The sequence below is a fragment of the Numida meleagris genome, chromosome 2 (genome assembly GCF_002078875.1).
Source record: "Numida meleagris isolate 19003 breed g44 Domestic line chromosome 2, NumMel1.0, whole genome shotgun sequence".
Lineage (NCBI taxonomy): Eukaryota > Metazoa > Chordata > Aves > Galliformes > Numididae > Numida > Numida meleagris.
Genome location: NC_034410.1, coordinates 92,107,040 through 92,134,997, shown reverse-complemented (window position 1 = coordinate 92,134,997; position 27,958 = coordinate 92,107,040). Strand labels below are relative to the sequence as shown.

At 36.4% G+C, this 27,958-nt stretch overlaps 1 protein-coding gene across 2 annotated transcripts; it reads left to right on the top strand.

Moving 5' to 3' along the window:
- On the top strand, nucleotides 35-27,958 carry SOCS6 (suppressor of cytokine signaling 6). 2 transcript variants are annotated; one of them, XM_021387716.1, is made up of 2 exons: nucleotides 35-129; nucleotides 22,036-27,958. In XM_021387716.1, the coding sequence occupies exon 2, from the start codon at nucleotides 22,161-22,163 to the stop codon at nucleotides 23,763-23,765; it is 1,605 nt and encodes a 534-aa protein (XP_021243391.1). In that variant the 5' UTR covers nucleotides 35-129; nucleotides 22,036-22,160; the 3' UTR covers nucleotides 23,766-27,958. The 2 variants fall into 2 exon arrangements, with proteins under 2 accessions (XP_021243391.1, XP_021243390.1); XM_021387715.1 differs by having other exon boundaries at nucleotides 63-258.

Genomic DNA, 27,958 nt, shown 5'->3' with positions numbered 1-27,958 from the left:
GAGGAAGCGGCGGCGGCGCCAGGAACAGGGAGGCGGCGGCGGCGGCGGCACGGCGAGGGAGGGAGCCGAAGCCGGGCCGGGCCCCGCAAGAGCAACAGCGACGCCAGCTCCTCCTCCTCCTCCGCCTCGGTGAGTCCACTCCACCGCCCGGAGAGGCTGCTCGCCGCCCAGTCCGGATGCCGGCGCAGGCCGGGCCGCGCCGCCGAGGTGCCCGGAGAGAGGCCCGCGCCGCGAGCGGGACACCGCGGCCTCCGCTGGGTGAGCGTCCCCGGGGCAACGGGAGCCCTCCCCCCCTCCTTTCCCTCCTTCCTTCACTCGGTGGCCGCCGATGGAGAGCCGGGGATGGGGACGGCGCTGTTCTCAGCTTGTCCGCATCCCTCCTCCAGAGCCGCGGCCCCGGCTCCGGCCTCTTCTCCCTTTGTTTGCGCGGCGCCCCGAGCTCGCGGCGGCGCCAGGCCCTGCGGAGGCAGCGGGGCTGCGGCGCGGCCTGCATGGCGGGCGGGGAGCAGCCTGGCCGGGTCGGGCCGCGGGGCCGCTGCGCAGCCCCCGCCTGGCAGGAGGGGCCGCCTCTGGCCTCCCCACCGCCCTTCGCCTACCTCCCCCGAGCCGCTGCCCCTGTGCCGTGACCAGGGGTGGCCGAATTAGGCTGCTTCCTTTTCCCCATCCACCCGCCTTCACTTTTAGGTTTGGAGGGGTCTGCTCCTGGGCAGGTCGCCAGGGGTGTCATTTTGTACTACTGCTGTCAGGGCTTTGAGCTGTGAAGGAGCTCTGCGGAAGGTGAAGCTGTAGATGTCATGTTATTGTTAGCTGAGGGTATGCCAAGGGCTGTGTAAGGGGTAAGGGAAGCATTGCTAGCTGTGACATGCAGCCCTTGAAAGCTTAAAAAGCTTAAGACTTTTCTAAAAAAAAAAAAATTGAAAAAAATAACCGAACAACAGGTAAACAAACAAACTTTATTAGCTTTCATTGTTCTTCAAATTACCTCTTCCATTCTCTTTCCCTAATGGTGTCACTTTGGTCAGAAACAGCTGGTTCTGGCCCATGCCAACTCTGTTGTCTAAGAAAGACCATTCCAAAACCCTGAACTTTTAAGGGATGCAGAGAATGCTGCTGTGACGTGAGATGCTTTGATTGTGTCTTTCTTTTTCCTTAATTCTTTCGTCTTTTCTCCCCGTATTTTTAGAACTGTGTTAATTTGCAGCACAGTATTTTCTTCTGCAGAGAAGGTTACTCTGTTAAGGAGAAGACGCTGGCAGTAGAAAATTCTTTGGACAGGGAAAGTGTCTCTTCCAGCTGCTAAATTCTTCTGCCCTTTCATGATGAGATCTCAACTCCCCTTTCCTGCCTGCCAGTAATGCTTACACCACATCCAACTTCTCAGTACACCTGTAGTTAAAAATGCCTGCTGCAGGCTTCCTGTCTTAAGGAGCTGCTCTCTATGGAAGTACTTGAGGAATAATCCTTCTGCATTTCTGCCGTGGCTGGATACTATTTCTGTTTCATGTCAGTTAGCCCATTCTTGGATTGTAAAAAATACGTAAGCTTTGGCATAGTTATGAGATAAATTACTCTAGCTTGGCTGGAAGACGTAAACCACCGGTGAATATCTAGGTATTTTTGGAGCCTTTCACAGCAAGAGAGTAACTGTAGCTCATGCTTTTCTGTGTAACTTACCAAGGAAGATTTCAGCTTTTTCAAAGTGCTTACTTTAATGAAGAAAATCTTCAATGATGTTTTCACTTTCTATTGTATATTTCTTGTTACGCGGAATCACACTAAGTTTGGAATTGAACTTTTACTTAGAGCAGGCTCACCTGTTATGTATGCTTGAATCAGGCACCTATTCCCTGACTTTTGAGATTTAAATAGATGTTGTTTTTTTTCCCGCAGCAGTTAAGATTCAATATGAGTAGTCATAGTGTTATGTAGATGTCTGCATTTGCTAACTTCCCCAGAAGCTTCCTACTATAGAATAGTAGGGAAGAAGCACTGTATTGTTTCCCAAGCTTTTGTGAGCGTCTTCATGGTGCTGGATATGTGTGACTAAGGGTTCTTGCAGCCTAAGGCACAATATAGGATAATCTTAAAAATGGACACAGTAAAATCTAAAAAAGATACTGGCTTATACCATGCTGTTAATTTGTTTCTTCCTAGATTGTGAAGTGATTCAGTCAGATAGGTTGAGTTGGGCCTCAGGTTTCCTCAGAAAAGGAAGTTTGGACAAAATAATAACTTGGTATCCATTGCTCTGCAGGTCGATTGCATAACCTAACTCTGCTTAGTGCAGTGAAGTAGTGGAATGAGAGTGGACCCTTAATCAAGAGTTCTTCTTGAGAAGCAAGTTGATTTCTTCATGTGTTTTTTTTTTTTTTTTTTTTTTAATGAAAACTTCTATAGCTGTAGGGTAACTTGAGAATTGGTGTCTGAAAGACTTGTTCTAGTAGTGTTGGCTTGAATTGACTACATATTTGCTGCATCATTGCTGGCAAAACTGAGGCCATAGTTCATGGTAATTCATTACATGCCTTACTTGCTGTTACTTTACTTCCTTCCTGGGCCTACATAGTGCTGTTTTGGTAGTACAACATGCCATAGGTAGGTGAATGAAAGCAAAGTAAATGGAAAGGAGACCAATCTTTGCTGATATGTCTCAGCTTGTTGATAGGGCTTTAATGTGTGTTAGCAACAAAACAGAGAGGATGGCTCCAATACCAACAAAATGGAGAGGCTTCTGATGCTGCAAGGAGGAAAATATACTACAAATAGTATATGAGTAAATACAATCTAACTTGTGAGTGCAAATAATAAAGTTTATTGAGTGGAAATTGGAGAGGGTGGGGACTGAAAACCAAAGTACAGTTCTTACGCAAATTGACTGTGTATTTCAGTAAAGTGTTAAGAGAAATACTGAACTTTTGTTTCTTTTCTTTTCTTTTTTTTTTTTTTTAAGAGAAATAGCAATATCTGGTAATGTTCCTCATCCTTATGCTTGTGCCAAAATCTCATTTCATTCTATTTTAGTATATGCTTATTTTCTGAAAATACATACAATTCTTCAGAAGACAATAAATGTACTTGATGCAAAGCTCCAAAGTTTCTATGAGCCTTTCTTGTGAGGGGCTCCTGTGGGTCCCACTGTATTTGCAGTAGCATTAGACAAATGAAGCATCCTTCAAAAGGAAAAAAAATGCTGAAAGTGTTCATTGATAATATCAGATGACAAAATACATACAGAATTTTATTATTTAGAAAACAAGACGATTTTGCTTGTAATGGAATATTCATTCTCCACGTTTAAAAAGCAACTTCATTCCACTCAAGTAAATATGCTTCTAATATGACAGACTCTGAAGATAGGTGATGCGCAGTAGATCTCTTCTGCTATTGTTATTTCTCTGAAATATTGTATTTTCTCTGAAAATAATTGGATTCCAAATCAGAACATGTATGTATATGTTAATTGAATTTCTATGAATTTCTGTGTTAAGAATAATAAAACAAAGATGTCTCACCTACTTCAGACTCTTCTAGTAGTTAAAACCAAATCCACAAAAAAACTGGCCTTGAATTATTGCCCTGGATGAAAATGTGAAGCTGACTGTATGTGAAATGTTGTCTAATATACTAAATAAAGAAAGTTGTGCAAACTTTGCTAGAGTCTACATACACTGATATTAAAAAGGCATTGTAATACACAATCTGAGTTAGGCTGCTTACTGTCAGAATTAAAACTTTCAGATCAAAGTTAAAAATTGAGCTCTTACTTCTTAGATCTGCTTAAGTTACTCCAGATTTTTTTTCTTCTGCCAGTTTTCATGGTTTTCTGACTTTTCTGTCATGTATGAGTGTGTATGGAGTAAGCATCTGCAGCTCCAGATAGTTTCAGCAAGATTTGAGGTATATGGCTTTACAAATCTGACTACTATTCACTACAGACTGTAATATAGATTCAAGAACTTATTTTTACTGTCATTTTGTTTTTAAATAAAGTGTTATTTGCTGTAATTATTTTGTTCTTTTTGTTGTTCTGGAAATACTGAGATATAATAGTGGCCCTTTTCTGCGCCCTTAACCATTCACGTAATACTTTAAACTCTCAGGAAATCAGCTGGCTTCATTTATGACAATGATGTGAGCCACATATTACCTAAGAAGTTGTTCCTTGGATGCTACATTGCCAAGAAAACTATGCAAGTTAAATATAAATCTTCATTTGGTTAGCGAGGATACTAATACATTAGCTGTCTTGTTCTGCCTCTGACATGAAAATTCTGTTGAAGGGATATGGAAAACGATCCTTTTGCTTACATAAAACCCCAACCTAAAGATGCCATGTATAGGTAGTTCTGTCCAGCTGCTGCTCTCCAAACATTGCTTCCTACTGTATATATATAGGGCACGCAGAGCAGATTAGGTTTCTTGTCTTCTGATGAAACGTTGTTTTCTTTTGTAATTTACCAAGCACAGTAAGTTGGCAGCTTTAGAAAATCTTAGATTTGTAAGGTATGTGGGCTTTTTGTTATAAACACCAAATAATTCTGTAAACTGCTGTAAAACAGTTTTGGATGACAGCCACTTTCTCTGGCAGTGAAGGTATAAATAGATTTTTTTTTTTTTTTCAGAGCTCATTAAGTGGTCTTTAGTTTAAAAAAAAAAAAATTAAACAATGAAAATGAACCTATGAGTATTGTTAGGTAAACTGTACAGAACCGTGGTATTTTTCTTTGCTTCCCAAAGCAGTATATAGTCAGCAGCTGTATTTGTATTATTTAACTTGCACGGTATGAGATACCGATCTGAAAGAGGACTTGTGTAAGGTTTTGATGGTCTGAAGTTAATGTACTATGCACAGCTAGCAGATAAATGGTTGTATTTAAGCATTTGAGACCACAGAGGTAATACTTCTGTTATTGTTCCTCAAGGATATTCTGCATTACTTAAAACAGTACATAGACTGTTGCTCTTGATGACAAAATTGTTGAAAATGAGATTCTAGTCAGGCTTGCTTTTACAGTATGTGATCTTTGTTTTTCTCGAGTAGTTTTATTCTTAATTAATCTTGACGTTCTGTGGTAAATGTGCTAAAACAGCAGTTTGTAGGAGTCTTGAGTAGGTGATTTTTTTTCCCCTTCTCTAAAGCAGTCTGTATTCCTCAAAAAGGTCGAGAATAAATTAGTAGGCTATTCCAAATGTTTTTGAAGCATGCGTGTTTGATCCCAAGATGTCTCTGAGACAGTGGTGAAGCTTGCTTTCCTTTTTGTCCTTCTGGTTCTGAGAATCCCCAGACATTGCCTTGGTAAGCGCTACAAGACTGGGCAGTTACAAGCTATGGTATTAACTGTGTTTCTGACATTGATATTGGGTTTTAATTCTCTTATAATCTCTTACGTACTCTTCTGGTGATTGGGTATCAGATTAGGAGGTTTAATAACTGAAATAAAGAAATACAGACCAGTGGCGTCAGGTAAAGGGGTTTTGATTCCAGAATTTGTCCCTTATAGTGTGAGATTTGTAAAAGCTGCATTCCAAAAACAGGATAGGCAGCTTTTCAGGATGACACTCTTCTTTCAGGCACTGGTGAGAACTCTGTGACTGAAGAATTCTCACTGGATTTGCTGAACAGAAGCTGTTTGTGCAAGCATATTGGTTTTGATGAAACTTGCACTGGGAAAGGCTTACAGGCTGGAATTTTGGTCAGCCCAAGGAGGCTGATTCCAGAATAGTTGGTTTGTGCATTCAGAGGCAAAGTCTCTAGGCTGAATCTAAGATCTCATCTGGATCTGTGTAAGGTGGGTGTCTAGTGGCTTTTTTCTCTCCTTTTCACTGTTCTCGTTTCAGTGGAAAACAGAGGTTAAAAAAAAAAACAACAAAAAACAACAACAAAAAAAAAACAGTTCTGATCCAATGCATTCTGAAACTTTGACTTTTCTCCTCTTCTTGGCTTTAGAAAAGAAGAGAGTATTTGGTTAGTAATAAATAATGTTGAGAAATAATTAGGGATTAGTCATAGGCCTTTGGCATGATTTTGGGCAAAAATCTAGTAACTTGAGAAAATACATGGAAATGTAAATATTCTTCAGTCCTTTGCAGAAGGGTTAAGAGTCTATACTGACCAATGGTATTTGTTATAATGCTATTTGAAATTTAATTCAGTGATGTTCAAGAGAACAAAATGAAGGGGAGTTTTCATTAGGGAATCAGAAGCCTTGCATATCACAAAAACAGGCGCTTCCTGGAACCTATGTGATTTTAAATGGTTTATCATAGAAAACCATGTGTGAACATTGAAATGTACGTATCTATTTTCATTTTTTTAATTGGGTTAACACATTTATTTTATTTATAGTGTATATAAGTTTAAATCTATGCCAGAGAGAACAGGAGGAAAAAGCAGATTCTGTGTGCATATATATATATATATATATCTCCTTTTTTTTTTTTTTTTTCCTCCGTGCTTGAAATTTCAAGCTCAGCTAGCTTTTGCAGCAGAGCTCCTGTACTCCTGGCTCTGCAGAAATTTGACCTCACTCTGGAGATAGCCATCTTAAGGGCTTTGCGTTTGTATAAATTTCATGCAGCATGTTACTTCATATAGACAGTGAAAACTTTACCTTTGATCCTGGGTATGAGAATTTATACACCAATGTGAAGTTCCTCAGTTTAAGACTCCAATTCTTCAAGCCCAAGCTAAACATTATGTACTGTAAGCAGTGCCACGGAGTTAAATGTCTGCTCCTAAATTAATCTTTACTGGGCTGACACTCCATATTAAAAAAATCAGCTTATTTAGAACTGTGTGGAAAATTTCTTAAAAACAACAATAACAGAGCAAACCTCAAACACTAATGACAAACAGAAGAAATCAATGCAACAACAACCAACCTGAAAGCTGTCCAGTTTGTGTCAGGACAAAACAGTGTCTCTCTAAAAATTTTAACTAACATATTCCTACTTCAGCAGATGTGCTGCCTATAGCAGGATGTTTCTAACTGCAGATTATTGCAGTGTAGGTTTGGAAGGGGGCATGAAAAAAGCAAAAAAGAACTTGATCTTAATCATGAATAATTAAGAGTCTCTAGTTTTGACCCAAAATCATAGAATTTGCATGTAGACTAAACTCTGTCAGAACTGGTGCAGTCTTGTAAAAAGCTAAGACTCTGGCAAATTGGGACTTCATTAAAAAAATTGCTAAGAACTTTTGCCCATGCAGTAAAAACTCTGTTCCTATTTTAGTCAATGCATTATTTGTGCAGTGCTAATGGATGTGTTTTTTTCCCACTCTCTGGACTGAAAAGGACTGTCAATTTAGAAAACCTATGTAATGTTTTACTTTTTTTTTTTAAGGGAAACGAAATAATAAAATAATTTTATGATATTATATGGGGATAATACTTTGTACAGGTGTGTTTACCTTGTATATTTGACAGTACTTTGAAGACAGCCATTTCTGCTGTTGCCCTTGTATGGCTAAGCTCTAAACCATAAAAAAGATAATTACTCTTTGTTCTTATTGGGCCTTCTGCCAGTGAAAATGGGAGGGAAAATATTTTAAAGAAGCTGGGTTTTACAGTCTCATTTTCCCAAACGTAGAGCTTGAATTACTGTCTGCAGTGGGTCCTAAGAACTTGAAAAAACGGTCAGGATGCACTTTCTGGTCAACACATCCAGGCTCTGTCAGAGTGTGTTCTGAGAGCAGCTGATCACTTACAGGAGGCACTTTATGAGGAGGAAGCTTTCCTCTTGGGCCTCAACCTGACTGAGGATCTCCCAGTCTTTAAGCAGCAAGAAGGATATCCTCTCATGTTCTTCGGTTTGCTTTCTTTCTGCTTGGCTTGTCTGTAAATAGGCCCTGGTTTTGTTTCATTAATTGAGTCTGTGAGAGTCTTGGTTATGGTATCAGATACTGTTCAGCATTCTGTGTACAGAATTGGTTGGACTTGGGGTTGAAAGCAATCCTAACCTAATGTTCTGTATGTATTTTAAGACAGGTACCAATTTTGTTTTTAAGTAAGGAATACACAGTTAATAAAAGAATCATGACAGCTTAGAAGGATCATTTTCAAATGTCTCATTCCTAAGGATTACTTCTTTTATAAAGTTTTACAACTTTCTTAAATATAAAGCTTTAAAACTGTCTTAGTGTTGTCTAGCAACTGGCAGGCTAGCTTATCAAGCATGGAGAGTCCACATAAAATGCTGGGGATACTAGAAACAGAATATATTGGAAGGAGGATTAGAATAAAAATAATTTGGAATCTTAACAGTGGAAAATAAAACAGAATTATGGGCCTTCTGCCATCTTGTTTGTATATGTGGTACTCTAAGAAACATGATGGTACATGGTTTTTCTTTAGTTGCCTTCTCTGAAACATTTTCTGATTCTGAAGATTCTGGCAGTGTTTTCAGAATCTGCAGCGAAGCTTCATATATTGCTGTTGTGTTACTTAAGTATCAGTTTATCAAGGCACAATATGAAGAATGTGATTAGCTACGTTACAATAATCTCAGCCTTTCACGTGCTTTGAGTTTTGAAAGAATGAGTGAGAATTCTCTCCCTCCCCTCAAATGCCTCCAAATTTGTTTGTATTCAGAGCTTAATATGATTATTGGGGTAGTTAGAAGTGAAGATGTCGGCAATAGAGATGTTGTGTACTTATTAAATATCATAAAACTATCAAATTTGATAATAAGCACTTAAGAACAAATAAGGGGGGGAATCTTTTCAAACAAAAGGAATTCTTGGATTTAGTTTCAGATTAATTGTTGAAAGGCAGATTAAATTTGGTCTTGCTCACTCCTCATAAGTGATTTTTTTCCACTTGCAGAATATGCCAAGTGAACCGAACCTAAGTGATCATTTTCTGTGCACTATAGTTTTTAGAAAATTGAATTAAAATGATTTTTTCTGACTTTTTGAAGTAATTTGCTTCTGTATTGTACTAGCTTGTGATGACTGCAGTTTGTAGGACTTTGTTGGTGTTTAAGTGTCTTTGTCCATAAAAATCAGGTGGTTTTATTTAGTAGTAATGGGAAATGTTATACTTTCATCATCAATACAAGGTATGAAGTCACTTGAAAGAAGTCACCATTTCTTTATTTTGGCAAAAAATTGGACTTTCATCTTAAATCTTTATTTTTAAACCAAAATTCTTACTTAAACTTCCTTTTGTAATACTAACTGCTAATGTTATGATTTGTATGAAACCAGAAATTGTGTAGGAGCTGAACATGTTTATTTTTCTGGGTGTAGTGGTTCCTTCAGCCTTAAAATCTAGATACCTAAAGGCATGATGAAGATGAGTTTAAGAATGTGTTTGATAACTATTGTGTGTGGATAGAGAGGGGGACAGAGGGAAAGAGAGACAGTGAATGAAGCGTATTCACTTGGGAAGAAGTTATAACATTGCTGGAAAAATGTTTTTGTATGCAAACTTTCTCCTTGGATTAAGTTTTCCCTTTAGGTACTATTAGAGCCTCAAACAAATCAATGTTATTCTCGGTTGAGTTGCTTCTTGCTAAGTAGCATAGGTGTTCCAGAGTAGAAATGAGAGGTGAACATAACTGTGTGCAAGACTGGGTTCTTTATACTTGTTGTATTATATACTCTTTTACCTTTAAAGTGGATTCTGAAGTGTTTGAGTAAAGCATCTTGTTGATACTCTTCTTTATTGTGGACCACATTGTATGTGAACATTGGCCTTAGGTTCTACACAGCAACATTTATCTACAACACAAAATTAAATACAAAATTACCTTAAACTTCCCTTGTTTGCACGTACACAGACTGACTTTCTGGCTCAGTTCATCTGGCATCTTAAACTGTTTCTTCACAGTAGAATATCTTGAAAAAGAGTAAGTGAGAATTTCCCTTCCATCATTTCTAGGACTGCTCTCCAGGTTGATAGAATTTGTAGTTTGATTTTTCTCATGGAGCAAAGTCCTTGTTGTGATGTGTAGGGATACTGCGATTGCTTATCCGCTTCTCATGATGTCCAGAAAAAGAAGTGTTTGTGCCCATATTTTATTCAACATGATTTTGTGAGGTGATGAGTTTCATGTTTCCTTTTCAGAACATGCCTGAGGAGCAAGGCTTAGCCATGAAGTAGGCATGGATACAGTTTTGCTCAGATAGAGTACTGGTTTTGTATGCAAAAATAAGGTGAAGGGCTGCTGAAGAGGTTTTAATTTAAAGCAACAGAAACAAAAAAGCAACTCTGGTACTCCCTTGATTAGGCAGCTCTGTGAGCGTGAAGGGGAAAGGGTTTTTGATGAACAGCATCTTAAATATAAGGTCTTAGTTTTCGTGGGCTTGTAAGGAACCTGACTCTTCTGTGCCCCATGTACTTGCAATTCCTGTTGAGTTTTGGAGGAGTTACGTATGGTTAGGCACTGAAAAATATCTTAACTTCAACGAAAATCAGATGCTTTAAATCTATTTTAGATAAGGCTGGTTGTAGTTTTGACCTTTGCAGTTTGTCAAAATGTACTTTGCTTTGAATTGTATTTTTGGAAAGCAGGCCGTCAGCCTCAGATCTGTTGTGTCACAAGCAGAATGTGGTAGGAATTGTGAGAATACTCTGTCTCGCTGGAGACACCAGTTAGCAAACTTAGAACTTGCTTCATATGAAGCTTAAACTCTGGAGATGAACATTGTTGGCCTTTTTGTCTGTATGATTTTACTTTCTCTGCAGGTTGCATTTTCATTAGTAGCTTATAACTAACCTTGAAGGTGTTTTGGGGGGCTTTGGTGTTTTTTTTTTTCCCTTCCCTGTATCTTTGGTATCTTATTCTTTGTTTCTTTTTGTGTCTTTGTAATTCCTTGAGATATATTATACTACTGATGAATGTTCTGTTTATTGTATGTTTACCTTATACTTTGTAGTGTAAGATGAGTGGTTCGTTTGCTTATTGCCTTGATAAACTGAAAAAACTTCAAAATTCAACAGAATGCCAGAAATTTGAATCATTACTAAATAGAGGACAATCATAGAAGGTATCCTGAAAGGTTGGGTATGTCGGAATGATGAAACCCGAAGTTCTGTGCTTGCTTATTTCTGTATTGTCAGCAAATTCCTGAAAGGCACCACAGGCTTTAACTAATTGATCTCCTTTAGTGGGTGACAATTTGCTGCTGCACTCAAGTACTTGAGTCATGCTCATTTTGTTCTGTTGACATTACATACTTTCATGGAGATATGAGGGAGGTTTCAGTTTTATGTGGGTAGTTGTTCAAAATCCCCTATAAGTCAAACCCACCCTGCCCCAAATCACTCCACATCATGAAAATTCAGAATTCAGGTTTCAGAATTAAGTCACCTTAATTTGGCCTATTGATGCATATACATTATTATTCAGCTTATGAATCCATCTAAAACAGTGGAAATTGAGCTTTCTGTGTTCTGGCTCATTAAGTGTTGAATGGAGCATTGAATGCCTATGCATTAACATTTAAGAGTTTGATATAGAGACAGCAAAAAAAAATCCACAATTAAGCCAATAATTCTGTTTGTGAGCTCTGGAATTTGGAGTTTAATTAGTATGCTGTAAGTAAATTGTAGGATCATACACTTCAAAGCTTGATGAAGAGCAGAATTAATATAAACATATTTGTTTTCTGTATGAGCCAAGACAGAAAAGAGTTGGAAAGGCAACTTCTGGCTTTTCTCAACTTCTGAGTTCTTGAACTTTGAACCCTGATGAAATTCTTTAATATGTCTCCTATGTAAATAGCTCAGATAAAGGATATAAAACCATGTGTCACATTATACTGTTGCTTAAGAGGAAAAACAAAGGATTTTACTTGCCATTAGAAGTTGTGTCAGAAGTTGTCTTTGATAGTTTTAGTGGTTATTTTAAAATTTAGGGGAAAGTAAAAAAGCTAGTGGAACCAGCTGATTTCAGAAATAAAACCTCAAATTTAGAATTAATAATGTTATATAGAAAATGTTTCCACTTTTTAATGTTCTTGCTTGTGATTTCTCATTATAGCGATATAAAAAGTATTTCATGTCTTTCTTGTTTTGACTGTTACTCAGAAGTAAAAATGACATCACAATAACAAATGACTTGCTTCTAATGAACATATGTGATATCTTGATGTTTTGAGGTAAAAATATTTTTTTGTGTTACAGTGAAACGGTTTTGTGAAACATATGGCTCTGTGAGGACTGGAACTGCTTAATCCCAGCTTCCTCTCTTGTTCTGGACAAACTTTTGAACTCTAGAGGAAGTTTTTCCTGTATTTAGTGATGTCCATGCGTTGGATTTTATTTTTCTAAGAATATATGAATTTTTTGCACTGCCTGCTCCTTCAGTTGAGACACCCTTTGAGTGCTGAATTGATTAAAACTTTTTGGCAGTCCTGAAGAGAATGCAGTGCACACGAACAGTAAGAGCCTTGCTTGCTCAAGCTTTGTTTCTACAGAAAGTAAGGCAAAACCCAACTGTATTGGCTAAATATGACTCTAACCTCATCAGAACTGGCCTGGGAACTCAGTTTCTTGAGTATACCTGTACTTAGTATGAGTTACTATATAACAGTGTTTTATCTAGTTGTTATTTTTTCAATGATTAGGAAATCCTGGCTTGTCTTCTAGAAGTAATTTTTATTTAAATCCAGCTGATGCGTTTTCATCCCAGGTACTTCATGTTTCACTTAATGTAAATCAGTCTTATACTGAATGGTATCATATACTTTATTATGTGTGTTGTGTTTCTGTTAATGATGTGCATGTGTAATAAAATGGTTATTATTTTGGAAAAAAAGTTTAATCAATGAATGAAAAAAAAATATGCATTTCAGACAGAAATGAGATTTCTTTCACTTCATACAGCTGAGGAATTTAGAGCTGTTTCCATATATAGAAACTAAATTCTGTGTTGTTTCAGAATTTTCCACTATGAGAAATTAAGGGAAACAACAGATTTAATATGCTTAAAAATTAAGGGGACAGATGTAGGAGGCTGTTCAAGTCTGAAATTTATTAAGTCTTTGAGTTGTGTGGAAAATTAATGCTTTTACATGAGGCAAGTGTTATGCTGTATTGATATTAAACTTTTTTTTAATGTGGTCTGGAGGAGGAGGGTAAGGTCTTTGTGGTGTCTTGCAGCAAATAAATTGTATTTACTCCTCTGATAATTAAGTAAAGAAAGTCAAAAAGCAGAGGTCAGTCCCTTCCTCTCTTATTAATTGCTTATTCCTCCTCTGTGTGCTTTGGGGTTTAAGACAAATGTATGAATGCTGTACAACACTGTGCATTATGTATGAAAGATCTTTTCACTCTTCTCTTTAATCATGGCCCTGTGTTCTCTTTCCCCTCAGACCATAAATGGGTCCACTTAATCTTTCTATTTATGTAGAGAGTTTACTGCATTATAAAGGATTGTCGCATCTTAACTTAAATTGAGAGGATAGAGTGGTACCTTCTAATGAAAGAAAGCTTTTATTGCTATTGAAAGTGGCATGGTAGAGGTGGTGAGGGTGATAGCTGCAAAGATCTCGGAGAGCTGCCTGCTTGGTCATGTGAATTTAAAGAGTGTTTCAGCCCCAGTCAGAAGCTGATCTCTCTGAGGTTAATTTGAAGCCACAGGTGCAGCCGTAATGCGATGCAAGATCCAAGACAGAGTAGTAGGAACAAAAATGGTGTAAGACTGCTGTATTGCTGTTTGTGTGCACGTCTTCTAGACGAGCAGAAAATAGGAGTGGGAATCTTAAGTCAAAGATCCTCCAATTGTAGATAGGATGGCAAAGCAGGATATCAGTCTTTTTATATTTTTAGTACATTTTCCAATTAGTCTCCATCTGTTTATTTTAAAAGCTTGTTTTAGCTTCTTTTGTTTCACCTTGTACATGTGTTAAATCTCCATGGAATAATAATATATATATTTTTTTTAAAGATGAGACTTAGAGCTTTAACAAAGCTTCTTTTGCTATTAGTGGAGTTTATTAGATATCTGAATTTGGGTTATTGCTTGAAGAAAAATATGTTCTTACTCAACTTATTTTAATTAATAGTAACGTGGGATACTTGAACAAAGGGAATTTTTCTCCTTGATATTTAGAAAGTAACTTTACTACCTTGAAAGTATTTGTGCAGGATGTTTTTCTGGTTTTGTACATTGTTGATGCTACATGAATGTTATTTGTAGCAGTAAAAGTGACTATGCCTACATATATTCCTTCTTTAATGTCAGATAAATATAAAATAAAGTGGGGAAGTGAGCAATTTACAACTTGGAGCTTGAGATATTAGTTTTACAAATATGTGCTACAAAGCCACTGGTCAGCTAGACAGCGTGTTTAAAATAAAATTTGGTTTTAACTTTAATTTTTTTGATGAACGTGACTGTAGAGTTCTCCTCACTAGTTTCTTAGGTTTTTCATCTCTGCTCATCAGAAAGAGAGTATCCTATGTTGTGCTTAAGAAGAGCATAGTTATCTTTGCTAGTCATTCTTCTTGGTTGGTGCTATAGTGTGCAAATGCTACTTGCTCCAGATTCCAAACTACAACTCATTTTCGTAACAGCTGAACTGAACAGGCAAATGTTATTGTTATTACAAATTAGCAGCTCTTAATTAAGAGAGAACAACAACATAAAAAATATTTATACCGGCAAGTAGTACAGTGAACTACTGTGATGGTGGTATTTCTGTTACTTGTCCTGGATTTTTCTCCAGCCCCGCATGTTTCTTTCCTTTTGAGTATTTTTGAGGATGGAAACACTCATGTACATGCATTAACTGAGAGGTGTGTTTCTGTTTTGCCCTTTCAGTATGTGTCTAGTGGTTGATGAAGTTGATCGGTGACGCAGGTTTGGTTTGAGAAACTGAAAGTTTGTTTTGATAATGTATGAAAGATAATTCATAGTACCAGTTTTATGTTCTCATCAAAATATCTGTGGGCATTGGCCCTTTTCAGCAGGTTTTGTTCATATTTTATAAGTTCCCTATGGCGACAGTATTTCTACAGGAAGAGAAACACCATCCTGAAGTAGCCCAGTATGATAAACTTTTAATGGAAAATCACCATCAGTACAAGCCAACATGAAATGATAATATTCAGCTGTTGCATATCTCAGTGTTTTCATACCTTCTTTGAAAAGGACTCAAAGACTTTCTCACAACCATGTTATTAGTCATTAATACTGAAAGAACTGTCAGATTAATGCTGACCACAAAATCATTTTGAGGGAATATTCTGGTTGATTTTTTCTTTCTCTCTGGTACATGCTTTAAATGGTCAGACAGTGTTTCTAAAATTACTTTTGGAATGTATCAGGGTTCAAAAAGAAGCTGCGTTAAGAATTAGTTTCTGGTGCCTGCATTCATGTGATGAGATAGCTTATGTTCTTTTCAACACATGTTCTAGGATTCAAGTATTTGTGTATTGTTCTCTATAAAAATAATCATAGAAGTGCATTTTTTACTGACTGCCCTTCCCCTTCTTCTTTAGTTTTTGCTATTTTTGTTTCAAACACTATTTTTGCTCTCAAATAAGTAGGCACAGAATCAGTTCCTTGCCCAAAGCATTTAATTACTGTAAATTGTACAGTGGCTACTACAGGTAACTTGACTTTTACAGGTAACTTTTGTCTTTTAGCAAAATTGTTTGAAAACTTATTCCTTTTTACAAAACACGTTGTTGGTCCCTTTAGCATGAGAAGCTGGTTTGTAGAGCATTGTAGTCTTGCAGCTTTTCTCTGACTCCTCACATAGCTGTTTTAATGTTTAGGAAGATTGTGTAAATGTATTAGATAAGCATAAAGTCTTCCCTGTTAACAAGCTGAGGGTACCAGCATACCTTACAACAGAGGAGAAGAGTTTTGGTATATGTACCTTCTCTCAGGAAGAAGTGGGATGGAGTCCTACTTGAAATTCTTGTATATCATCATGCGGTAAATCTAACCTTTGCTTATGAAACTAAATTTTTGCTGACAGACAGCTTGGTGCAGGCTGGTAAAATAACAAGAAATGAAAATTGTGCCTGACTGAGCATTATTCTTATTCTTAGTCTGCTTCTGCATGAAAAAGAAAAGGAAAGATTTATGTGCACTTGATGGATATGATTTCCAACAGAGAAAGCACAACTGCTCTGCAGAACAGGTTTCTTTAGTAACTTCTCCCATTTGATTCAGCAGAAATGTTTCACTTTTTCTATTGATTTTGCATGAAGTTATTTGCTCTGTTATTTTTGTTTGCTCGTTTTCCCCTCACTGTTCATCAGGGTCTGAAAACCAGCTTGGGGCTTTATTTTTCCCCGTGTTTGCTCAGCATGCTTGAAAATTTTTCAGCAGTATACTATGTTATCAAATGTCTACTTAAAAGAAATAATGGAAGATGGTACTTGTGCCACTCTTAGCAAGTGTATAAAAAAAGTACGGTGTGCTTTGTTCCATGTTTTGGTGTTGATTCCCACTTGCTGGTGAGAGGTTTAGCAGGAATGACTGAGACTGCTGCTGTTGTAGCTGTCACCCGCTTGACTTCCCAGAGCTCGCTTCTCTCACGGCAGTGATGATCTAATGATAGCCAGCTGATCTTGAGCTGACAGTTTCAGGCCTCTGTCCTCATGTTAGCTAGCTGTGATTTCAGTTTAGCATACCAGATGAATGTGCCTGTGGTGGCTCAGGAGCAGACTGAAGCCCAGTCTGTCCTTGTGTGAGGGTGATGGAGCTTTGGGCAACAATGTCTAATGTTAGTAACTGGCCTTGGCTATTGTAGTTATGCAATTATTGTAGTTACAGGACTGTATATACACAGATGAACTGTAATACAAATATGCCATTTAACGCTCCTCAGTAAATCCTCAGAGGAAAACTACCAATCAGATAGAAATATTCTGTCCTGCAACCAAATATGGGAAAGAAGAACAGGACTTACTGCAGGCAGGCATGGATTAATAAAGAAGTCCAGATCTCCAGATCAAGAAACATCCTTTTCTAACAGAGACTAGCAGTCAGGGTAAATGGTTCTGTTACTGGTTTTGCATAAAGTTAATTCTATGGATGGATAGTGGTGAAGAAAAGTCTTTCTGTCCATTTTTCATTATTACTTTATCCCAACTTTCTGCATATTATCAGAGGCATACCTTGCTTATTCTTTGCTAGAGGTTAGGGTTTCTCTGTGTAATACTTGTTCAGATATGTTGGCCTTTAGAGAAGCAGACAGAAATTTCCTCAGCTGTTGAAATCTTAGGATGTGGATGTTTAAACTGGTGATGTATAATATCTACTCTCTGTTCAAGTATTTGACATGTTAACTTAAAAATAGGAGGTGTTAAGTATTTTTGAATTGTTATAAGAGTAGAAAGTACTTCAGATGAGCTTTTATTTGTTCTTTACCTTGTTCTAGTTATGTATCAAGGTGTGTATATGAGTTTATTCGTACTCAGCAAAAAGCAGGTATTCAAGAGAGGATGAGATCGACTTTCATAAAATTTACGCTTATTTTAAAAGTGTTCATCCATTACCAAGCAAGTCGCTACTAAAACTGTCTATTTGTTTTGTTGTCTTCAAGGTAGTCTGAACATTCAACATAAGTATACAGTGGAATTTAGATTAATTCATTTAAAGACTCTTCTTTTTAAAGAGTTATATAATGCTGGAATTTACTTGAAGCTCAGGAAAGTGATAAACCTTACTGTCACCATTTGCTAGTAGCAAGTCTAGTCAGAAAGCTGCCACAGTGTATTTAATAAAATGTTCTATAAGAAAATGATGGTGTTTGAAATAAGTATTTAGTCTCTCTTTTATTTTAATGAATATAAGTAACTTCCATGACTAAAGCTACAAGTAGATGGAAGAAAATATCTCAAATTAACATTTTCTGTTACTGATGTGAAGATATGACTTCCAATGATAGAAGGACTTCATTATTGAAGTAAAAAGAATGGGAACATGTATTTAGAGCAACTTCCTGGTAATTAATGTCAGTAGGTTTAGGAATGCTGGAATATATATAGATATTTGGGAATTCACATACTACTTCTCTTGTAATCTGTGTTTCCTTAAGATGCTGTTGAGATGCTCTGCCAAATAATGGATGGGTATATTCTAGAAAGTGTTTGGGGGATAGTAGGAGAATGATGCTTCATACTTCTGCAGGTAATTAGACTGGGTTTCATTCTCTTACTGTAATGCAAATCTGGTGTTTGTCACACCCCAGGAATGCAGAAGCTTTTTCTTTGTTTTGTTTAAAGGTATTTGTGTATGTGTATAAAAATAATTGTTAAAAATGTAATAAATTTGGAGTACGTTACTTGCTTCATGTGGTGTGATTCCAAAGAAACATGTTATAGTACAACTTTGCAGCTTATTCTAGCATTTGCATTTTCTTTGTAAACTGAATGCTCTTCTATACAACAGCAAAACTAGAATTAATGAATCTCTAGTACTGCATTGGAAATTGGAATTCCTAGATGTTTTCAATCATGAATTTTTATTTGAAGTCCATCTAAAATGTTAAATTTAATCAGAATTCAGACAGTACAAAATTCTTAAAGTCGTAGAACTGCAGAATAATTCAGTTTGTGAGAAATCTCAGGACACCTCAAGTCCAGCATCCTCCTAGCCCTGAGATCAGACAAGGTTTCTTTGGAGTTTATGCAGTTGGTTCTTGGAAACCTACAAGGACAGAGATTACACAACTCTGGGGAATGTGTTCTGATGCCTGATAGTTCTCATAGTGGAAAAGCTTTTCTTTCCACAAAGTTGGTGCATATAAATCACCAGATACTTTTTTTTTTTTTTTGTGATTGTTCTTCACCTGTCTATGTTATTCTCTTCAGTGTAGCTCCATGCGCAGTTGTGCCAAATGTTTTGAAGCAAGAAGTGCTTAGCTGGAAGTTGTAAATGATGCAGTTCTTACTGTGATGCTGTATAAATATTATACGTATTCTAATTGATCTCCAGACTTCAGGGGAAAAAAAATAAATCAAGTTAAATGCTATACTGTTTCACTTCAAGGAAATAAATGAGCAGGTTAATATTTCTTTTAGGAAAGTTTGAGCTATTGGAAGCACCATTGATTAATAGTACTAGACAATATTTTGTGATGGCATTTTTATTAAAAACTTGACAATTCTTTGCATAGTTATAAGTTGCATTGTGCTGTATATTTGTAGGATGATGGATTTTGTCCCAGCCCTTAAAAGTTAATGCTATTTTATTTTGGTAGTAGTATGTTCTGGCAGCATTTTTTATGCTATTTGTCTCAGGAAATTAGTATACTTAACCTGGAAGTGTGAAATAGATAAGAAATGATTAAAGGCCATATAAATATAAATAATCATTTTGTTGCTCTACTTTTGCATACGGTGCAGTGACATAAGTATTTGACTGTAAGTCATTGCAACCATTTTGCAGCATCTAACTAGATTTCACAAACTGTTACTTTTAGCTTTCCTAATTTTTCATAAATTTAGTGCTAATGTAATAACAGTACATGAGCATGTGACTGGCTCTTCAAATAAGCAGACTGTAAAGCTTTAGCTTTAAGTCTGCTCATTAATAGTTCATGTTTTGACTAATATGTATTTTTTTTCACTTCAGTATGAGGCATACAAATTTAGATTTGATTATTTTTAATAGCACAAAGAGGACCATGGTATTTAATGGATAGTATTCTAGTAGTCCTGATACTTTTTGTCAGGATGGCTGTGTTTTATCAATCTGCATAATTTTAAGGATTCTGAAATGAGCTCCGGTTGAAAGTTGATAAGCCAGAATTTCATTCTGACTCTTTAATCTGTGTTAACATTTCATTCTCTTTCTGGGTCTGATTAATCTTCTCCTGCTTTCAGTCACAGTGTTCCAAGTGTTTCTGCTTATAGTAACCAAGCTTTGGAGTGCATTAACGTGCTTCAGAGTGTGTTTATAGTTGGAAATACCTGCCAGAAAATTTTCCAGAGGTGTTCCCAGTTAGACTACTTAAATGCACAGTACAGCAGATGGCACTGGAAGAGCACATCTGTGGAAGACTTCAGTGATGCTGTAATTCTTAGAAAATACTAGTGAAGCTGTTGCAATGTTGAGACGTGATGAAATTCAGCAGCTCATTTTTATGTATTCCAGGAAGGAACGCATGCTGAGCTCTTCTGTTTCAACTTCTGTAGATGCAGACAGTTAAAAGTTTTATACTTGCTAGTATGTGAGCCTATCTCATATTGAGAACTGTTAAAATGTATTAATATGTACTGCAGAATTACTAGTGTGTTTTTTTAAGTATGTATGAAGAAGAGTATCTGGATCAACTGGGATATTTGACTTTACGATAATTTTGCTTTTTCTGTCTTGGATAAAAAGACATTTAAGATGTCATATTGTACCATGATTTCAATTTAGATAAGACTTGTTTAGAGACTCTCTGTGTTGTTGGTGTGCTCGGTTTGTTTCAGAGAGCTTCTGCCAGGACTGTCATTCACTGGATTTTTATCACCTTTTCTGGGATTAATGGGCTGGACTTCTGAATATATACATACTGTATGTGTGATTTATATTTAAATTACAAGTCCTTATTATTTCTTTCTATGAAATATCACAAGTACAGGAAGAGAGTTTCAAGAGTTTGGGCAGTCATGCATTTTGCTTGATTAGAAATATTGGCTGTTAAGCTGGACTGATAAGTGTAGAACATGTTTTGTTCAAGCATACTCAGTAGTCATTCTCAAAGTATAACATTTTCATTTCTGTATATATGCTACCATAGAGATTTATCTGTTGAGGTTGTTTTAGATATTAGATTTCTATTTATAAAGACAGAACATGTCTTTGAAGTAGTGTGATGCAGATGGTAAAGAATTGAAGGCTAGGATACAAATCCATGTAAATCAAGCTTGAGCATTTCTGCTGTTTACGAGAAAAAGATCAGAATCCTTAGATTCCTTTCTCTGTCTTTTAGTTAGTTTTTGACATGATCCTCTAGCATTGTGTTTTTGAAGTCCACAAAAGTTGGTCTCTGTCTTCAAACTGAGGAGATGTCTCTCTCTCTCTGTCTCCCTGTATATTTTAAGATTCTTGGTCTCCTTCAGTTTCCCATACTTAGCCCAGGGCCAAGTTTGCTGCTGCAGTTTGTTCTGCTAACATGCTGTGTAATTGTATGCTTGTGGAATAATGATTACTACTAAAGATACTCTCTACTTCCAAGTCAGAAACAACTTCCCAATGTCTTCTGTTTCCCTTGTTGTTGTTCTCCCCTCTCTTCACAGATGCTTGCTTTGACTGATTTAGCCAACGCTGAAGAAAAACAAGCTGAAAAATCAAGTTTATGGGCATGTGTTTGTATGCATTCACATGACTATAGAAAATGCCAGGTGGAACAGTTGCCTGGGACTTGATGTGTCCACTTAATATTGGCAGAAGTACTAAGCAGCAGTAGTAGTACTAGGCAATGAAAGCCTATGAATTGAACTCCTTTGTGTCTAAAAGTTTGGAAATAATTTTTCTTTCATAGAGGTTTGGGAAGGGACTTCCATTATTTTCTCTTGGTAGATGCTATTTTGCAGTTAAATTCTCTCTGTTTTCATTGATTTGAATTAATTTTCCTGTAATTATGTAATTACCTGATATTTGCTCTACTATCCTATGTAAAAAAAAAAAAAAAAAAAAAAAAGTAGGACTGTGACTAATCACGCATTAACCTGTACATAGGACTCTTGTTGGGTGGTGTATCTTACATCATTTTACGTTCAGCAGTTATTTTTGTGAGGTTTTTTTTTTTGTATGCCTTCTGAAAGAAAGGGATGTTTCTTTGCTTTAAAATTTTACATACATGCATTAAATATATGTGCATGTGATATGTGTGTATTTAAAAATAGCATGATAAAAGCAGAATGAAGTTGTGGAAATCAAGGCACCAGTAGCAGATTCACTTTTTGACCCTCATTGATTTCCAAGTCAGTTCTCTCTCTATACTTTTTGATGCCCTTTACTTAAGTACTGCAATTTCTGTTTTGTTTGGAGGGAAAAAAAAAAAAACACCCTTATGGATAACTTTTAAAATATTTCATTTGTGAAGTTGATTTTTTTTTTATTTGCTTCCAGGAGATGGCTCTTGAAGTTAAATGAGGCTGGATAAAACACATAAATGAAGCAGAAGCTGCTCTGCATGTGTTAGGGCTATATCACCACAAGCACTGCTGATCAGCCAGACTTGGTAACTTGTCATAATGAAGAAAATTAGTCTCAAAACAATTCGCAAGTCCTTTAACTTAAATAAAAGTAAAGATGAAAGTGACTTTGTAGTGGTTCAACAGCCATCGTTAAGTGAATTTGGAAAAGATGACTCCCTTTTTGGCAGCTGCTATGGTAAGGATTTGGCTAGCTGTGAAGTCAATAGCGAAGATGAAAAAGGAGGCAAAAATAGATCAAAAAGTGAAAGCTTAATGGGTACGTTAAAAAGGAGGCTTTCAGCAAAACAAAAGCAAAAAGGCAAAGGCAGCACACCATCTGTAAGTTCTGCAGATGATGACACCTTTTCTTCATCATCTGCTCCAATAACTTTCAAAGATGTGCGAGCTCAAAGACCTCTGAGATCCACTTCCCTCCGTAATCATCATTACAGTCCAACTCCATGGCCCCTTCGACCTACAAATTCAGAAGAGACTTGCATAAAAATGGAAGTGAAAGTCAAGGCCTTGGTCCATTCCTCTAATCCAAGCCCAGCACTGAATGGCGTTCGAAAGGACTTCCATGACTTGCAGTCAGATAACGTGTTCCAGGAACAAAACAATGCATTAAAAAATACGGAATCTCAGAATGGGGACTTGCATCTTCATATTGATGAACATGTGCCTGTAGTTATTGGATTAATGCCTCAGGACTACATTCAGTATACTGTGCCTTTAGATGAGGGAATGTATCCTTTGGAAGGATCACGTAGTTACTGTCTGGATAGTTCCTCACCCATGGAAGTTTCAACTGTTTCTTCGCAAGTGGGGGGAAATGCTTTCCATGAAGAGGAGAGTCAAGTGGATCAGGATGTAGTAGTTGCACCAGATATCTTTGTGGACCAGGCGGTGAATGGTTTGTTGATTGGTACCACAGGAGTTGTGTTGCAAAGTCCAAGAGTTAATCACAGTGATGTCCCTCCACTTTCACCTTTGCTACCTCCAATGCAGAATAATCAAATCCAAAGGAACTTTAATGGATTGAATGGCACAGATGCCCATGTGGCTGAAAGTATGCGCTGCCATTTGAATTTTGATCCTAACACTGCCCCTGGAGTTGGAAGAGTTTATGATTCTGTACAGAACAGTGGTCCTATGGTTGTGACAAGTCTCACAGAAGAACTGAAAAAACTTGCAAAACAAGGATGGTACTGGGGCCCCATTACACGTTGGGAGGCAGAGGGAAAATTAGCTAATGTGCCTGATGGCTCGTTTCTTGTTCGAGATAGTTCTGATGATCGTTATCTTTTAAGTTTGAGTTTTCGTTCCCATGGAAAAACACTTCACACTAGAATTGAACATTCAAACGGTAGGTTTAGCTTTTACGAACAACCAGATGTGGAGGGGCATACGTCTATAGTTGATCTAATTGAACATTCGATCAGGGACTCTGAAAATGGAGCTTTCTGCTATTCAAGATCCCGATTGCCTGGATCTGCAACTTACCCAGTGAGACTAACGAATCCAGTATCTCGGTTTATGCAGGTGCGTTCTTTGCAATACCTGTGTCGTTTTGTAATACGTCAGTACACCAGAATAGACCTGATTCAGAAACTGCCTTTGCCAAACAAAATGAAGGATTATTTACAGGAAAAGCACTACTGAAAGCTTATGGGAATCTTGCATCTTGCACTTTGGGAACAACAACAACAAAAAGAGATTGAATTACAGTTTACAGACTTTCATTATTATCAAAACCTTTTGCTGCCATAACAATATTTCATTTCTGTGTGTAAAAGAAAGGTAATGCATTTGGATTTATGTTTGTTTTGGGGGGTTTTGTGTATTTTTGGGGGCTCTTTTTTTTTTGTAAAGAATGATCTCAAGTTTATTTTTAGAAGTGTGAAATAGCTATCTTTCATCAATGTGCAGATTAATCACAATGTGAATGATCAAATTCTCCTTATTTTCCCCCAAGTCCTTTGCTGCTATCCACTGTGATTTTTATGCATTGAAAGCACATTTCATGTGTATTCAACCATAAGTTAAAAGTCAAATGAAACTTGTTCAATGGATTTTTATTCCGTTAAAATAGCCTGAAAAAGATGATCATGGTTAAAAACATATTGGTATTCTAAATTAAAGAATTTACATCTATGTTAAAAATGATTTCCTAGTTTCCTAATTATAAATTTCTATAGAGATATGCCATAATGTGGAACTTAGCAGAGCTGTGTGATAAAGACATGCTTATGCAGCAGATATCTTAAAAACAAAAAACAAAAAAACCAAACCCAATAAAGAACAAAACACCTTTCTCTTAAGCCTTGTATTGTCTGTACACTACTTTGTGTTTGAGAAAGTTGGTTCAGCTTTCTTATTGTCTCAGTATTTTGTTCTTCTAAAAATGGCCTTTAAAATAAGAAGTCTGCAAGAGTCAATTCATTATACCTTTGAGGAAGTTGCAGTATTGGGATAACATCAAATATCTTTAAATGCCATCAGTTAAATAAGCGAACTCCTACCAGGTCCCCTCTTTCTGTTGTTCACCATCTTACCTCCCTTTGGGCAAAAAAATGCCCTGAAATTATAGGAAGACTCTAGGAAATGCTTTTACTGAAATACAAGTTGATAAGCCATTTCAGAGATTGGGTAAAACTTCTAATAGGATAATTTCTGCAATTTTTATTCAAAATACTAGAAGTTCCAGCATTTTCCATTTTTCTGTATTTTTTCACTTCTGAAATGCAGTAATACACTAATGTTCTTTGGATCATTTATTCCATTTTGTTTAATATTCTTTGTGGAGAAAAAATAGGACTAAAATATTTTGGATGGAAGATGCTTAAAATGAATCTCTAAAGCTCTATTCATGTAGGCCCTGATATTATGGGGCGGAGAGGTTTGAATATATATTGACCACAGAAAATGTTTCAGTTAACTGACATGAAATATGCTTTGACATATGAAATATTGAACCAGTTAAGTAAATGTTTATTGTATCTGTCAAAGATTCCGGCATTTGAAAAGCTTACAGTTATTCTGACATTCTATAGGGAATAAAGACTTTCAGTTGGGAATACAGGTTCTACACTGTAATAATTCATGCAATGCTGATCCATGGCATTTTTGTTTCCTTTCTTTTTTTTTTTCCCCTCCCCCTTCTTGCCCATGATTCTATCCCTTTTATGTTAAAGGGATCATGGCTAACTGACTTGGGAGGGAGGCTTACTCTGCTTCCCTCTGCCTCTAGATTTTAGGATTTTAGAATGCCATCTTCCCCTTCTCTGGTAGGAGTTGCTAGTCAGTAAACATCATTGTAGAAAGGGCTGTTTGTCTTTGATGCATCTTTCTTGTTTAGGTCATTTTCTTCTTTTTGTTTTATCTAGCCTTTTGTCCCCTGAAGTGAGTCATTAGTAACGAATACACTATTGCTGCAAGGTGGTGTAATAGCACTACATCTTGGGTTGCCTGAATTGATAGACAAAATTTATATTTTTTTAATTTATTTTTTGACCATAATGTTTAACAAAAAAGTAAAAAAAGAAAAACAAAGGTAGATAAATGCTGCCTTTGCTTTTAAGGGAGCAAGAGTAAGGGTTTCTTCTTTAGTCTGATAAAAGTTTTAAATTACAAAAAAAAAAAAATCAGAGCTGTCTATATACATAATTTGTTTCTGCCATTGAGATACATGTATGCAAGTGTGAATTCTGTTTTCTTTTTTTCCTCTACTGACATCTCCCCAACCCTAACCCCTTGAATCAGAATCACTAACTTTATTCAAAAAAGGCACAATAACCTATTGTATGGTACAGTGTTCTGATTCTGTCTGTGAGGAGGAAAAAGAAAATCACTTTTATAGATTTCAGATGCATACATCTTGGAGAAAAACCTCTGGCATTTACTTCACTTTAAAAATTCTTTCCCTGCGCAAGCTGGAGGGCCTATGCATTCTACAGAATCTTTGAAAGATTATAGTATAGTAAATATTTTCTTTGCCATTTTATACCACTATTGAATGCATTAAAGTTATACTACACCACATGCGTTAATTTAGCAGTTACTACATTGAAATCAAAATATTTGAAGCTATAATATCCCAGTCTTATTGCTGAATTGAAAAACATGTAAGAACATGTGCCCATGCCTTTTCAAATTTGTTTGTTTGCTCATACATGTTGATGCTTTTTGAAACTGTAGTTCAGCTGTCCAGTTCTTGAATTGCCTCCCTTGCTATATTCTTTGTCTAATCAGGTCAACTTACTGTTGTCATTTTCCCCCTCCTATAAAGCTTCCACAAAAGGAACACTTTGAAGTAGTGGAGGCCTAGGATGTGGTGACCACATAGCACTTTGTTTCTTGATAAAAGTGGTGGTGATATTTCTACTGAGGTTGGAATACTTGAAATCAGTAGTAAGTAGACAAAAAAAAAAAAAAAAACCCAAACCCCCAAACTTATTTTTATGGGTATTGTTATTCAGAATTTCTCAGTATGTTTTATGCTGAGGTAATTGGCCAGCCAGGAGTAAGAAACCAGAAAAAACGCTTCGAAAACCTTAAAGGTATTTACAACTTCTTATAATAAATATTAATATAGAATAAACACAGTAACTTTGAGTGTTTTAAATTGTCTCATAATTAAGAGTGACCACAAAAATTGTGTTGTTGTCTACTTCATAAAGTTTAGAGAAACAATGTGTACTTGACAAACAAAAGGGAAAATAACTGAAGATATTTTGAGGACCTTTAAAGTAGCTACACTAAGAAAAAGTTAACTATTATCTTTACAGAGCAGAAAAGTAACTATTTATTCAGCACAACAGTTTAAGGGTTCAAAAGATAGGCCTTTTATGCAACTGAATTGTGGAACAATGTTTTTCAAAATGAAACTTTGAAATAAAACTCCTTTTTTGAGCATATGAAGTGACTGAAATTATTGGTAACATTTGTGTTTCACCAATTAGAAGAGTAAAACAATACCTTTTATTTGAACATATAATATTTGCAGGTTTTTTTTTTATAGGTCAGTCCTATAAACAACTGAAAGCAATCTGTATTCTTTTATCAATTTGAAGGATATAGTGCTTATCCTGCTCTTGACATAGCGAATGCTGTCTTTTGATAAAAATGTTTTTCTGCCAGGAGGATCAGAAATGCAATTATTAATTAAACTCTTTGTTCACCAATGAACTGACTTAACATTTTGTTAAAGCCAATTTTTTTCTATGAATATTGGGTGCTGGGCTAAGTGAAATCTGTGCAGTTTTTCTTGTGATGCATTTCATCTATGTGAATACTGGAATTACAAATTTAAAACAGCATACCAGCAATATATGGGCTATGATTCTGTTGAGGAAGTATTTCTCTGTTACTGTATTTTCAATTTCTGAGCTAAGCTATGGATGAATTTCATTTCTTTCAATCTTTTTATGACTGCAAAGAATAAAAATTAGAAGCATTCTTTATAAATAAAAAATGGACAAGGTGGTAGTTCATAATATGGCATTGATGTGTCTGGAAACTCCTAAATTCCACACAGATAATGAAAAACTCTTAAAGATTTTCTATGACTATATGTTGGGTTAAAGAATTTTTATAGTGATGATGGAGTGCCATGAAGTTAATACTTGCAATCCAGATTGCTGTAGTTTACACTTTTCTCTGTTTCAGACCTGGTGTGCACTATTTGTACTAAGCACGCCTCAGAGTGAATTATCCAAAGTCCATTGATTTTAATGTGTTTTGGTTTGTAAACAAAATTATAGTAATTTCTTGCACATTTTGGAGAAATAATTGTATAAGGATTTATGTATCTGCTTCTGGATACAGTGTGTAAATAAAAATTTCATTCACAAGAA